Genomic DNA, 15,998 nt, shown 5'->3' with positions numbered 1-15,998 from the left:
CTCACTTGTACAAGAACGTTGTAATACTTTTTCATTTTCACTTATCTTAAAAGAAGTGGTAAAGGAAGTAAGAACTAATTCTTACCCAGTACACAACCTTGATGGTGGCAAGTACAAGTCTATTAAGTCACTACAATTCTTTAGGGGAAAGGGATTCACTTTAATCCCCATCAAATGAGGTCCTTACTGTGCAATTTCAATTATGTCTAAATTTATTACCCCAGAAAGAAAACGGCTATGAATCACTGTGCAGGAATGGTGTAATTTAGGCAGCTTGTGAAGCTGCTCCAGTACTTTGGTATTTAAGGATTTTTATTATTTTATTTTCTTAAAAAAACCCTAAAATATTTTAAAGGATTTGTTTCATACTTGTATTGCTCTCTAAAACAGATTAGCAGCAGCAGAAATAATTTAAAGAGCTGATTATAAGGCTACTCTTGCAGCAAGCAAACACAGTGGGAGAAAAAGTTACTGCAGTTCAAATATAATCCTTAGGGAATGTTTCTATTAGTGTTCAGACATGGCTAGGTGGAATATCACCATATATCTAAGAATGTAAGCAGATTTCTTAGTGCTCTAACTACTTGTTTTAAAATGACTCATTAGAGTCACATTTTCTGTTTGGGCAAATAAATTAAAGCATAATAATGTATCAAAAGGAAAAAGCTTCATAATTTATTAATAATGAATTTCTTCATGAAGAGATGTCGAGTTCCTGGCATGGAGCCTCTGTCCTACACTTAACCATTAAGAAGTGACCATTTTAACTAACCTACACAACAGTTTCAATGAGTCATTCAAACCACCAGATTACCACTGCTGAACTGAACTGCTTTTCTGTCTACACACTGGGGACTTCACAATTTTGGATGTACCCACACAATGATTCTTTAAGTAATATTAACATTTTAATCTGCAAAATCTATAGAATAAACTACATAAGGTATACCTGATACAATTTTACATATTGTAAAATGTTGACAAGCAAAAGTTTTATCTACTGACAGAGACTTGAGGTTTCCACACAGACTGAACTTTGGTTTTATACAGCATTTACTATTTCTGACTGATTTGGGGCACATTTAGATGACCTTGGGATCAGTTCAACAGCTGTTGATAAATTCTAATGATTTCTAAAAGCATTCTTGGCACCTGCAGTAGATCTTGGGAAAACTAGAACCTTAAAAACCACCCAAACACAACAAGAAATAAGGGGAGACAAAGGCAAACAATAGGAGCTCCTTGTAATAGATCCACAGCTTCAAGCTTACACATGGGTTTGGAGGCTGAAGAACCTGCCAGTAAAGCAATTGCCAACACATCCCAGCATAAAAACTAGCTCCCGCTTCTCACTCAGTGCAACACAATATGATGAAGCTGGAGGGTACACGTGCCTGAAAATCTGTCCATTTTTGAAGACATGACAATCACCTACTAAAACACAGGAACACTCTTCCCTTCCAAAACACACTGGTAAGAGGGCATACCTGTTACTGATACTACCTAGTCAATGTGCAAAACCTAAAGGTGGCATTACATTTTATCTTAGGAAGCATAATTTTTTGGCCATCACAGCTTGGTACAGGGATTTTACTCAGACAAGGTGGCAACATTGAAAAAATTAAAAAATCATATTTGTTTGAATAGAAATATACAGTTTAATCAGCTTTCTGTTGGCTACATTTAATATTAAGTTAACCAGTATTAAACATTTGTACAAAGTATGAAGCAATGATACATAACCTTTACATATTCATTATAATACATGAAAACATTGAAGTCACACAGAATTCAAGCGAACATTACAAGAAAATTACAAACATATACATACCCTCCCAATGCAGAGCAGGTTAAGTCTAACAAGCTATACCAATTCATGTGCCCAAAGTGACATTAAATCACTGTTATGGAACAGGATTGGGCTAATCTGTCAATATTTATAATGCTACAGTCTCTACACAATTATCAAATTTAGATTTCTTAGACAATTATTCCCAAAGCCAAGCTACAAGTGACAATATAATATCACAATGCATGACTACAAATGCTCTATAGACACTGGAATTCCCTAGATTTTTCATTCAGTATTTGGCAGTTACTCAGTACTTGGATTTTAGAAGTCCTAAAATCTTAAAGGCATTCAAAACAATTTAAAAAGAACATTTAAATGGTAATAAAATGGTAATATAAATATGGAACTCCTTAAAACCTTCTTGTTATTAACCAACAACTAAACATCACAGGAGTATGTCTACTAATAAAAGCAGGTTCAACAAATAGAAGTCCATTTCCCAATGCTCCTATGTGACACCTTTTGCAGTTACAAGGATGGGATGTTTACAAAGAAGCCATGTTCAATATCTGCATGCTAAGGTTAAAATAATTTTGACCTTCCTCGAGGCATAAAAACAGCCCCGGCCTGTCCCAGTACATTTAAGACAAAGCAAGAAGATACATCACAATGGCAGCACCATGAACTTTGGAACATCCAAAATAATTTCAGATGCATTTGATCCTTGGTTTCCAGCACAAAGAGCCAAAACGCACCACTGTGTAACAAGGGCAGAAGACAAACCAAAACAATCAGTAGTCAGAGTATAAAGAAACAAACAGATGTGGAAATCTTGGGAGCCAGGCACAACTATGCTGTCTAACAAACAATTGTAGCTATCGAGCCACTGTTTTAAACTTCTGAGTGAACAGAAAAAACTGTAGCTTTGATGCACATTTTAAAAAGGCCACATTGTCATTTGGCTAGGACTACAACATTCACAGGCTGTTGTCAAAGTCTTGATCTTACTCCTTTCTTCCATACACACACCATAATCTTATGAGATTACTTCACAGATTAATACTAATGACCAAGTCTTTATCTAGGCATGAAAAAGCTATGAGATTCTGAATATACTTTCTTAGAGGTTGTCTGAACAGACTTTACAAAACTACTTTGAGTTGAGAGTTTGGCTTCTCTGGGACAAAGCAAGCTATTGTCACCTATCATTGCAGAATAAACAGAAAAACCAATAAAATAGTTCAGCACTGAAAAGCAAGGAATATTCAAAGACAATTGCAACAATTTGACAGTCTCATCAGAGCTACAATAAAATCTGTCTTGCCCTAAAATAGCTTTAAAACAGACTTTGAACTAGTGTGAAGATAATAGTCACAACTACAGATAAAGTCTTATATTCCCATCTTTATTCCAGATAAAAACTACACACTGATATAGGCTACCTTAACACTGTAAAAGAGAGATGGAAATTCTATATTAACATCAAAGCCAAGAATGGCACTGCTATGGCCAAAATTCCATCCTGAGCCCGACCAAGAATTAAGTAACAGAACAACTACAACTAGCCAATATCTCAGTTTCTCTCACAAAACAAAACAGCTACTCCTTTCCCAGCTGAAGTTAAAAAGCCATAAAAAGTTTAGAACAATGGAAGAGAAGCTTATGGATGATGAAACAAATAAATCTCTTGGGGGGGGGGGGGGGGGGGAGGAGGAGGAGAAAAGTTTACTTGTACGTTGTCTGCCTCCTCCCCAAAACAATTGTCTCTTGTAAGAAACTCTTCAATTTATATTTGTACTAGAAGTTGCCACATTTTCTTAGGACATTTTACAGATGTTAACAGGTTACTCACTTGATTTATAATTTATTTTTAATTGTAAATAATTTGTAATTAAATTTTTAATTAATCTTCCTTACCACTATGACAAGAGAGAAATGAGGGCATCCAGAAATTTGCTCCGGTCTTCTGTTTTCAATTCAATTACTAAAATATGAAATATTACAAGATGCAAATTACTGAAAGATATACCAGGTGTCACACTTGAATAATAATAATTCCAAGTATACGTATATTCTTAACCAGCTTTAAGGATGAAAAAGAGAATCTATTTGCACAAAATGCATGTTATTTATTTTGCTCTTGAATTTCAGCAAACTCCAGCTTCTAAGTGCTCACTACATGTTATAGCAGCCAATTTTTAAGTCTAGGAATGTTTCTTTGTAAGTTCAACAATTCATCAGTATGTATTGTTAAAAAACACCTCTTTCATAAGCACATAAAAAGGTATGCAAATTTCCTCATGCAAGTATCTCATTTTTCAAACAGACAATAAAGTATCTTATAACATCACTACCCTACTTTGGCTGCTAAATATAAAACCAGATAAACTCAGATTTTAAACAGAAGTGTATATATGAAAATCATTACTCGGCGCAAAATGTAGATTGGCTCAAAGATACACAAGCCTCTGCTTAGTAGTTTATAATTTCTGCACAAGATGGCACTTAGAAAAAAGACTGACAAATAACACAGCTTGTGTTTATACCAGACTCAGGAATACACACTCTTGATGTTTGCATCCAAGTCATAGCACAGAGGTGTTTTATGGAGGCTGTGTAAACACTGACCTCTAAAGGACTATTTGGTGAATGAAATAAGTGATAGCACTACTCACTCGACATGTCAAAATGGTTGTGTAAAGTCCTAGAATTGGTACTGTCTGCAGCTTTCTCAAATGCTCTTCCAAAAAAGCTAGATGAACAAAAAACCTCAAATTAGCATTACAGAAAAGGACATACATAATAAGACAGAAGAACAGAACTTCCTTGCTGAGAGCTGAAAATGTCTTCCAGATGTTTTTCATATGCCATGTATTTAACATTCACCTCACTTATTCAAGTGCAAAAACTTTAACATTACAGGCTTTAAGAAATGAAGTCATGGGCCATAGTGTGAACTATTTCATGGTTCACAAGATAAAGAAATAGTTAAGAGGGAGGAGAAAAAAACCCAAACAACTTTGAAACACCTGTGTCCTCTCTCAAAAAGTATATCATGCATACCATTAAAGAAGGATATAATTCAAGTCAGTGTGTTCAGTGTTAAATAGATACAGGAAAGAGACACTTGCTTCAGAGACAGGACAAGACTATAGGTAACTTTTAGCAGGAACTTTTAAACAACTTGCTTACTTCTTTTTGTCAGAGCTTTCTGTCTCTGGAGGAATCCCCACCATGATCACCGTTCCCTGTTCAACCTCCATTGGTGCAGCCATTATCAGCGGCAGCAATTTACAGCGCTTGTTTTTTGTCTGGAAGTCAGAAAGACAAAACTTTGTTAGACAAAACTCAGGAAACAATTTAGTTTCAGCACGCCATGTGACCTAAGGACACAGCTATAATACAGTTCAGCAGAAGGCATTTTCTTCACACAATCTCTTGATCTCCTTTTTTATTACAGTAAAAGTGACTTTAAGGACTAATAGAATTTTCAGTTTTTCTCCAGTCTTGCATTGCATTGTAACACAGAAATGATATAGATAAAATATGATTTACAGTAAAGAAAAAAGCTCTTAAAAATTGCAGGTATGGGTATCTAAAATCTTGGAGTAGTAACTTTTTTTTTGCAATAATTATTTTACATTGAAATACAACAGCTAACACAGTGACAAATACAGTCTTCACTAGAAATTATGTTTTCTCTGTCATACTGTTTTAATTAAAGTACAACTTACTGCTGAGGATAAAAAAAATAATTACAATGATTTTAACATTTTTAGATACATAAGTATATGAAATAGAAGTTTGTTTAAAGTGTTCCTAAGGTAAATGTTCTGCAGTGAGGTTTTAAAGTGCTGTCTTGTTTCTAGTGGCAGACTAGTTACTGACCAAGTTGAACGCTTAAAATGAGGATACACAGATGCAATTGGGCAAGGACGAACCACCATAAGTTTAATTTACAAATTAAGAAGTGCTCACAGTGGAAACAGTTCTCAATCTTAAAAGTGCATTTTTAACTGAATTGCGTAAAAAGGGCTCAAAAGGTAAATGAAAATTAGCTTCAGTTACATTAATTGTAAAGATAACAGGATTTTATTTAAACAGACACAGAAATCTTTAGGTAACAATTACCAGTCCTGCAATATTGCTTCTTTCCATGTCAGGTTAACTTTTCAAAGTACATACTTGGTGATCTGCTCCCTCAAAACTTACAAAATTAGGTAAAGATTTTAGATTGTGTCTTGACAATGAAAACTCTTTCTAATGCTATGAATTCTCCTAGGCAGATATCTTTCCTAAAAGAGTATTCACAGATGTGCTAAAATTATCCAACCATTTAGCAGAAACATCATTAACATTTTCATACAATGTTTTTAATAATCAACTACACATATCCAACAGAATAATAACTACTACATAGGCAAGCTAGTCAAAAGCTTTTGATTGACTTACAGAGCAAACAAACGATTTGAGTAAGTATTTACTAAGCAGGGACAGAGACACTGGTTTGGAAAAAAGTTTCACATCTGGTGTGCCCTAGAAAAAGAAGACACATTTTGATTACAATCCAAGATGATTCCTCCACTTCTTTAAGTATCTACTGATGAGTCTAAAGGTTTTATATGACTCAAAGAACACCAAACATTACAATACAGGAATCTGAGCTGACCCACTTGACTTCGAAATTAAACCTTCCCTGCTTCAAGAGGACCGATTCCTCCTTCGGGAAGCTCAGAGTAGATGTCAATATTGACTCATCAGAGCACAACACAGATAAATAAGTCCTGTCTGATGAAGTCATTCTTATTGAATCGATCAGTTCAGAAAACAGTGATATTCAAGTATGCTATAGCCAAATGTGATAGTCAAATGAGAGCCAAAAACTAGAATCCTGACCTCCATGAGAGAGCAATAGAGAAAAGGCCCCTGAGAAATGACAAGGTTGGTGCAAATACAGCTGGCTACAGTCTGCTGAATGGCACGTAACTGCTTTTTGGCTAAGTCCAGTCCTTGGTGCAGTTTGTCCAGGTTACCCCTGCAACAGAAAGAATAAAAATAGGCACTTTCATATAAGCTTTTCACACAAAAGCGAGTTCTAAACACTATTAACAGGGATATTTTGATTTTTCATCAATGGCTTATGAAACATGAATGCATCTTTTAGATAAGTAACCCATGTTCTCTAAATAAAACTGTAAAAGAATAAAGAAACATTTTCAGTACCTGGAGAGACTGTCCAAAGCTTTAATGAAATTAGTTGTTTCAGGCCCTTCTTTTTCTACGTTCTCCATAAGAGAAACTGTTGCATAAACTATGTCACTTGCTGAAAACTTGTTCTTAAAGCCAAAGTGAATGCTGAAGGTCTGAACTCTTAAATCTTTCATTCTGCAAAATTAAATAAGCCCATTAAAGATTAGCATTACTGACATTATCAACACTGAGCCATCTCCTCAGTACCTTAATGTTAAGAACACGAAGACAAATCATACCCTAGCATTTGCAACAAGTCTAGTATCACTTTGCCAATCCAAAACTGGTATTATTCTAAACAAGATGTTACATCCTCTTCATACAAAAATATTTGAACTGAACTGAAAAGCATTTTCAAAATAAGCAGTGGTATTTAACACAATTTACCCAAATTTGTTTGCAGATTCTTCAATCATTTCCCGAAGATTTTCTTTCAAAGACATGTCCATGGAATTAAATTTCTGTTTCACTTGCTTCAAAGGCAAACTAAAAACAGAACAAGAAAATATATTGATAAGTATGCTAGAAGAAAAAAATATTTTGCCTTCCTTACATAAGACTTTCTTAATTTAGATAATTTAGCAAGTTAAGTCTTACTAAGCTTGGTTACATTCTTTTTAATTAAGTCATTGAAGAGCAGATGTGAGAAAGCATAGGTTACTTACTAGGATCTACTACTCCATAAAGCCATACATCCACATTCCTTTGGCACCAAGACACAAGTTGCATAACTCAAAGACATTGCACTAGTCAGAGCCCCACAATCACATTTAAAAGCTAACAAGTACTCGCAAAATATATTAATATTTTCCCATAATTAATTGAAAAAAAAAAAAGATCCTTTAGTTAAGACCCAGATTTTTGTAACTCACCCCATGTCAGCCAAAAACTCTTGGAGCCTCTTCTGCCCTTGTACAGACCAGAGCTTAAGGCTAGCAGAGGTATATGAAGTGTTACAGAGACTTTCATATAGAGACCAGTGCTGATAAAGCGCCAGGCGCAGACTGAACAGGGATTAAGGCAAATAAATATAAACACTTTTATCATTTAAAGTTACAAATAGTAACAAAACTCCACAACTAGTACCTCTTCAGTTGCCCTTCTATATTGCATCTCTGTAGTACACAAGATACACTTAGGAGTTGCAGGTGCAGGTAACACAAGACAAGCAACATTAACTTGTAACTAACTCTGAAAGGTTAAGCTGAACTGAAGCTATAGGAGCTACTGGAAGAGATTTGTGTTCAACAAAACATTCCTATGTCCATTTCTTTTGATTCCGTTCTCAGCAGCAAAGATGGTGCTGGGATTTTTTTTTAAGTTGATAAAAACTCAGCTGGAGTTCACCAAGTGGGTAGGGTTCATTTTCCCCAGATCTTATGCAAGGATACTCATACTCAAATGCTATTCGCATGCAGTCAATTGACAGAGAATTTTCCTCATCTTCATTGCGGTGGTTATGGCGTGACACGTGACGCTGCAGGATCCCAATATCAGTCACATACTTCATTCTTAAACAGAAATAAATTTGACACTTCATTTTCTTCCTGTGTATTTTTGTTCTTGATTATGAGAACACAAAAATGCTTCCTAAAGTTTATGCATTGGCCAGTCAGCAGCATGGAAACTATAGATATGTCTTTAAAAGAACCCGAACTTGTTAAATAATATTCTTTCAATATTCAGCCCTGTACCCAGGCGATTAAAACTAAATAAAAAACATAACCAAAACCACAACCAAACCCCAAACAATATAGACAATTAGACTGACCAACGAAATTAGTTACTTATTATATTTATCTCCTTAAAAAACATCAGTATATTACAACAAAACACCAGAATTAAAATCTACGCATGCACTACTAGAATCCTGATTGCATCTAGTAGGAAATAAGAAACAAGAAAGAAAAAAAGATAAAATATGAAATTCTTCAACTAAAACTGTAAAGGAAACTGGAAGACACAGAACATATTTTTTTTCCTTTAATAAAACGGTATCCAAATCATATTTACATGAACTACTATTAAACACCATTTCTTCCCAGATCAGAAGTGACTGTTTTATAATTTTGTGAAAAGTTTAAAAACTCTCAATAGTAGAAAAGAAATATACTTTATTTTTTCTGAGCTTTTTTTCCACTTTTGGAAGGCATCAGATCACATTCAGTCATTAAGATATTTAATGGCACTGTCTATTAACTGTCTTGTGTTAATTTCCATGTTTCCTGATTATTACTTCTAAAAAAAATAGAGACAAACAAATAATAAGGAAGATAAATAATAAAAAATATCTTTCTTACTGAGTGATTTTATCTTGGACCCATTGATCTGTTAGGCCAACAATAGCCCACCTAAAATTGAAGGGGGGGGGGAGAGGGAAAGAGAAAAAAAAAGTTACACCAAAAAATATTCCTGTATAGCATGTTGTATTTAACCCTCTAAGTATGTACCAGAAGAAGTCAGAAATATTGTTTACCAACTGTACATACAAGTTAACAAAAAAGCTATATGCTATTATTCCCTTTAGCAGACATGCATGGAAAAAAGAGGATGGCACTACATGCGTAAAACCTATTAGCTGCTTATAATCAATTTACATAGATGTTCCCCCCAATTCAGGACAAATTCAATTCCATTCTCAAAATAAACTAGAGCCTCATACTGAAATCAAACGGTCTTGGGCAATTTTGCCTATCTGTTATGGGTTTAAGCTTCTACCCTCTATAACAAAATAACAGAAACATACCACAACATGTCATTCAAGTCTTTAGACATTATCCATGCCAGGTCAAACATCACCATTGCAGACTACATGAGAGAAAAGGAAAAAGATGAGATAAATTGACACAAAATCCTCACTTCATTAAACAAATAGAACACAGTTAAATTTGCCAAATACTAGTGTGTTACTAGAGGTCTATACATCACACTTGAGTCAGAAAGTAGGACAGTGGCAGATTGTCAAAGATGCTAGGTAGAAAGGAACATCTTAACAAAACATAATCAGATAAGAGGCCAAACGCCAGAAGGAACAATTTGATGTCCTAAGTGTTATGTTTGAAATATCCTGATGCTCTGAAACCTCTGGAAGGCAAACAATCTCCATACATGTTAGAGTCTTTTGCAAGAGTATTGTGTATATAGATACTTTTCTCAAAACCTAAAAAATTTACATGAACATATTTTTTTTATACCGGCATTAAATATAGCAAACAACAAAAAATGTTACTAGTTCTAAGTTTTTCATTTTCCCCCACTATGAACATTACATTAGCTACTATGACTCGGTCGACTAGTGCCTGCCATTCTACCAGTATTGCTTCTATGTAATTCATTAACAGTAATAACAAGCTCCCAAGTCAAACTACTTTTTACATATATGATGTATCTTCTGTATAACAGTAAGATAAAAAACCAGCATGATAATTATAATAGACACTATTATTAAATAATTATAACATTGTAGCAGATAATTATAACACTGGATATTGTTCAATTACCTTTACGTTAGTATCTTCTGACTTTATAGCAAACAAGAGTTTGTACTTACTGAGGTCCCATGGTATTCATATTGTTCATAGTCAAAAAGAATTTCTCGCCTAAAAAAGAAAAAAAACAAACTCCACATTTGCATAAGTGGTGAACTACACATTGCATCCGATTAAAAATCTAAGGCAGGTTTCATTAAATGCTTATTTTTAGCAATTAAAATCAAACAAGAAAACAACACAAACACCACTACTCTACACACAAAACCCCATAAGCAAACAAAAACACACATAAAAAAAAAAACTTTGGTCTAGAAAACGTTTTCCTACAAGCCAACTGGGCTTTTGTAGTAACATGGAAGCCACACTGAAATGTGCTCATAAAGTAAAAGAACAAATTTATTAAACCATTATTTCTCAAATCCCATTTTCTTATCTGATTTGTTCCTGCTTATTCCTATTGACAATAGTAGGACTGTAAAGGAAGAAAACAGAAGCACAAATTTCACCCCACAACAGACAAAACCAGAATACTACAGCTACTTAGAAGTGGAATAATGCACCTATTGCTACTCAGATTTAATGATTATTATTTACAACTATCTTCATTTAAACATTTTATTTTTACATAGTAAATCTCTCAATTTTCTGAATAAAGTTAGAACTAAAGCATCTTGCAAATCAAGCAGCACAGTATCATGTTTTTATATGTTTGATTTTAATCCAACAGTAAGATAAAGACACAAGCAACATAATAAAAACCAGTTAAACACACCTGCGTGCCTCCCATTCCCGCCTCTGCCGCCTCTTCATTGTTCTCTCTATTACATCCTGTAAATTAATATAATGTTAAAAAGCTGGAAAAAATAGTAGATTAGCACCTGTCCAGACACTTAACTGAGTATTAAAAAGCACACTTATTGATTTAATGAGAAAAATATTATCATTAAGTATTTTTCCAAGGAACACACTTGTATAAAGTCCGGACAGTTCTCTACCTCTCCTTCACAAATAAGAAGCCCAGTACACAGTGCTTTCAACACCAGCAACATTGCCTCCTACCATTTTGTAACACAAAAATAAGACTGATGAAAAATAGATAGTAAATGAAGTTCAGAAAATTAAGCACTCGGTGTATATTTAAGTTCCATAAATTGCATCAACAGCTTGAAAACTCGAAGAAATCAATAAGATCTCTGTAGAGTATTTAACAGATTTGAGAATAGCTTTCATGTGCATTATTTATAGATTTTCCTTCGAATTTCTGATGTCTGCTTTTGCTGATTTAGCACCCTTCATAGATTAGTAGGAAAAATGCACACTGTTAATAGAAAAATAAAATTAAATACATATTAAATCTGAGAATGCCTTTATATTAATCTCTTAATATTGCGAGCCTCAAGCATTTGCTTCTTTGCATGTTATTAGTAGGAAATACACTACAATTAACATATGACACATTTCATTTTTTTATGTCTACCTTAATATACTTTTGTTAATTTACTAGTACAAGGACAGACAAAATGTATTCCTAATTATCTGTGCCCTTCCATCTTCTCAAGTGATCATTAAAAAGAAGAAAGTTTTGATCTAAACAACAAAAAAACGCCCTTCAATGTAGACTGAGAAGCCAGAGCCTGTCATCACAGAGAGCTCTTGAGTTCACTGGTTACACAAAGACAGCGTTATGCATAATCAAGTTCAAAACATCTTTTTTTTTTTTTAAAGAATGGGAAATATTTCTGTGCAGTTCAGATAAGCATTTTGTGTATTTGAAACTCTACTGGGAGTAGTAAATTATTTTTAAACCTTACATTTCCATTTGTGATGTAACAGCATTATTTTTAAATTCAAATGTAATTAGTAGAATTATATAAAGCATAAGCACTATTTTATTTTCCTTCTTTTCTCAACAAAGTAGCAGAAAAGCACCTCTTCAAAACGTCTGCGTTTCTCTGAAGGCTCTGACCCATCACTTTCATTCTCAGAGTCCTCTTCTTCATCCTCTTCATCTCTGAAGATATCATCATAAGCAGGAACATCAAGATCATCGTCTTGTTTAACTAACAACTTAATCTAGCAAGAAAGAAAAAAAGCATTTTAAATAAACAAAGTATCTTATTTAACGATTTAAACACATTTTAAATTACAAATGGGAATACTTCAGATACTTCAGAACAGAAACTAAAAATTTATTTTGGCTGTGATTGTTTCATGGCATAACAAAAAATACTACTTTTTAATACAAAAACCACTCATACAAAATAAGAGCGGAAAAATATATCCCTTTGTTACAGCATTACTACAAAAATTCTTTTTTTTTTATGCTTGTTAAGGACATGTTGCCAAATCATTTGTGCGTAATAATCAAATTCTAGGTACTGCTAATGCTGAGAGATAACACATTACATTCTGGAGGATGATCATCCTCTGATTTGTAGCAGTTTGATTAACAGCTACAGGATTAACAGCTGTTTACTACTGACAACAATCACAGCGCTATCAGTATATATTTTACTACTGAAACCAGATTTTTTCTGATCATGAACATTATTACTGCAAATATCCATTAATATTGCTTCCTGCCTTACTAACTAGCAGTAGCAGTTTTACAAAACACAGAAAAGCACCACCCCAGTCCCCAGGACACCAGGGGAAGATTTTTGCTGTGAAAGAAAAGCGGTTACCTGTGTGTCATTGTAAACATTCACTACATTGATAGGTCTGTGGCTGTCACATACAAAAAAGACAGTGTCTTCTTCAGGCTGCAAGATCTCCAAAAGGTCAACATTGGCACCACAATTTATAAAAACAAAATATTTGAACTGCAAACAAAAGGGAAAAAAATAAAAAAGCTTTTTACTTAAATTAGCAGAAAACACAGAAGACTTGAAAACACCTTTACAAAACATCCCAGGCACCCACCGTTACCAAAAACTCTATTAACTTTTTGATAATTGATGTCTCTGAGGAGGAAAAATATTTGTAAGGCAAAGCACCAAGCTTGGAGATGATGGATATCCAATACCACCACCTTTTACATCTCAAAATGTGTGCAAACTTAATTTGACTCTATCCAAATTGTAGCATATTAGTTTGAACTGATGTAAAAAAAGTTCTTTACTAGTATATTAAAGCTTAACCACCGGGTTCTGTAACCAATAATAATAATTATTTTAAGAACTGAGATTCTGAGTTGAGAAAGGAAAGAAATGCGTGCCTCTCTAAGATAAGCTGCAACTAAAATGTTTCCATTGTTTTTTCACCTGATCTTTATGCTCGAAAAAGGCAGTTTCAAGTTCTTGCCATCCAGATACTGGGACGAGTGTATATGGCACATGATCACACTGAAACAAAGCCTGAAATGAAGCAAACAGCTGTTAGCAAAGGCAAGGGGAAACAACGTCTTCTACAGTGCTGTACCATGCTATAATTCTACTTCATACAAATCTTTATCTTAAAGACATCCCAAAATACATGTAGGTTTGTAATCTGGGAGTGTGACTAACTGGCTTAAGTGTCATAACTCATGGAAAAAGTAAGTTACAAAAGCAGTTTAAACTTTTACCCTTTCCTCAGTTCAAACCTATTAAAAGGATCCTTGGGTGTTTTTCTTTTACTGTTACTCTACAGTGACAACGAACAAAGACTTACTTGGAGTATTTTACAAGCACATAACGCATCAACATCTGATGCGACAAGAAGGAGGACACGCTGCAAAAACAACAGAATAACAGTATTAATTTAGGCACCAAATCTAATGTACTGGTGCATGAAATGCATACATCACTATGAGACCAGAAAGTAAATTTATGTAGATAGCATCATAGGCATAAAATAGGATCTCTTCTGAATGGACACCACAACCAAAATGAACTAATTTGGATAGCTATAAATATGAGCAATAAACAACCTCACACCCTCAAAATACAGCATCTGCTTTGAGGAAATGTGGTTATTCAGACCCCTATGAAGCACGTAGTTCTGAAGGCTCAGCCCTACAACTGTTTTATCATGTCTAGAAAGACCTAAAGAGTCTTTCAGCATGAGACCTGAAACAGTTTTGACTAAAGAAAATCGGTAGCAAAAATAGGAGCAAGGCAATTCTTGAAATAACCTTGATTTAGGTAAAATGGCTTGTCTGGTGGTTCTTTATTCTGGGGTCTTGGTTAGAGATTTTGTTCATAGGTGGAGAAGCTGAGGGAAATACATTCATTTGCACAGTCCATAACGCAACTGTATAGGTGAAAACAGTAGAAGACTGTCCAATGGAAACTTTACCACTCCAGTGTACATACCCACTCTGAACAAAGCAACGCAACTGTGAGGTAAAAATGAAAGCGGCAAACCTGACCCGTTACAAGAAAACCGCAAAAAAAGACAGAACACAAGATCTAGTGTCTGGAAAAAAAATATAAATCGAAAAGGCAAAACAATAATTAGAAAATACGTAAGGAAAAACAGCAAACCAAACAGCAAATAGATCTAGAGACGTCTTGGTTAAACAGAAGATCCACAGCACTGCCCGAAGCACTCGCGGCGGCTTCTGGCTCGGGTTTCCCAACCGGCGGACACGTCCGGGGAGGGTATTTTTACAGCCTGAGCCCCGCCTGACAGCCGCCCTCCCGCCACCCTGACAAGGCGGGAACGGGAACACCTCAGCCGCCCCCGCCGCCAGAGCCAGGGACGCCCCGGCACCATCCCCGCTCTGTGAGGCAGCGGGAAACGCCTCAGCCCTGCAGGGGAGGCAGCCCCGCCCGCGGACGGGACGCGCAGGGCGACACCAGGTCGCATCCGCGGCCCGCACCTGGTTGACGATCACGTCGTAGAACTCCCGGCGGCAGTCAGAGACGAACATGGCGGCAGCGAGAGAGCGGCGGGCAGACAGGGGAGAAACGGCGGCAGCCGCGGACCGCCCCGACTCAAGTTGGGCGCCAAATCAGCGCCGCTTCTCATTGGTCCTCTCCTCACGGCTCTCTAACTAATGAAAAAGCATCCGTCCCTCCTTCGCGGAGCGGATTGGACAAACTGCCCAACCCATTCCGGGTCTTCACCAATGACATTGGAATTAAAGAGGTGATACACGTGCGGCTGGCCAATCCCTGGCGTATCAGAACCGGAAGCATCGTGCTGGCTCTTGTTACCGTGGCTGCCATGTTTGCTGCGGGCGAGCCATGTGCGCTGCCATTTAACGGGGTCGGGCGAAGAGGCGGAGGAGATCCCGTCAACTCCCGGTGGCTGAGGAAAGGTGGCGCGCCCCTACAAACCTTCCACAATGGCTCCATTGAAGGCAGCGCCATCCCTTCTTCCGCCCTCACGCGGAATGGCCACCCGAGGGGGCGGGCGCCGCGCGGCACGCTGGGAGGGGCAGGGCCGTGGGGTGGGGCCCGCGGCGGCGGCCAGAGCCCCGTCAGGAGAGGGGGGAGCCAGCGTTCGGCCTGCGGCGTGTCCGCCGGTTCTTGCGCGGA

General features: G+C 36.3%; 1 protein-coding gene across 1 annotated transcript; it reads right to left on the bottom strand.

The window, feature by feature from the left end:
- Window positions 1-1,634: 1,634 nt before the first annotated feature.
- On the bottom strand, window positions 1,635-15,491 carry CDC45 (cell division cycle 45). Its single transcript, XM_062631472.1, has 19 exons — window positions 15,338-15,491; window positions 14,185-14,244; window positions 13,797-13,889; window positions 13,218-13,355; window positions 12,463-12,606; window positions 11,306-11,361; window positions 10,593-10,641; window positions 9,789-9,850; window positions 9,343-9,393; window positions 8,434-8,553; window positions 7,915-8,046; window positions 7,430-7,528; window positions 7,016-7,177; window positions 6,689-6,827; window positions 6,245-6,328; window positions 4,985-5,103; window positions 4,468-4,544; window positions 3,710-3,776; window positions 1,635-2,549 (listed from the first exon to the last, which is right to left on the bottom strand). The coding sequence occupies exons 1-18, from the start codon at window positions 15,386-15,388 to the stop codon at window positions 3,712-3,714; spliced, it is 1,701 nt and encodes a 566-aa protein (XP_062487456.1). The 5' UTR covers window positions 15,389-15,491; the 3' UTR covers window positions 1,635-2,549; window positions 3,710-3,711.
- Between the last annotated feature and the right edge of the window lie 507 nt (window positions 15,492-15,998).

The sequence above is a fragment of the Pezoporus occidentalis genome, unplaced genomic scaffold (genome assembly GCF_034315485.1).
Source record: "Pezoporus occidentalis ecotype Australia unplaced genomic scaffold, CSIRO_AGI_Poc_V1 ctg37, whole genome shotgun sequence".
NCBI classification, from domain to species: domain Eukaryota; kingdom Metazoa; phylum Chordata; class Aves; order Psittaciformes; family Psittacidae; genus Pezoporus; species Pezoporus occidentalis.
Note: the sequence above shows the minus strand (reverse complement) of the source record. Positions and strands in the feature narration are given on the sequence as shown.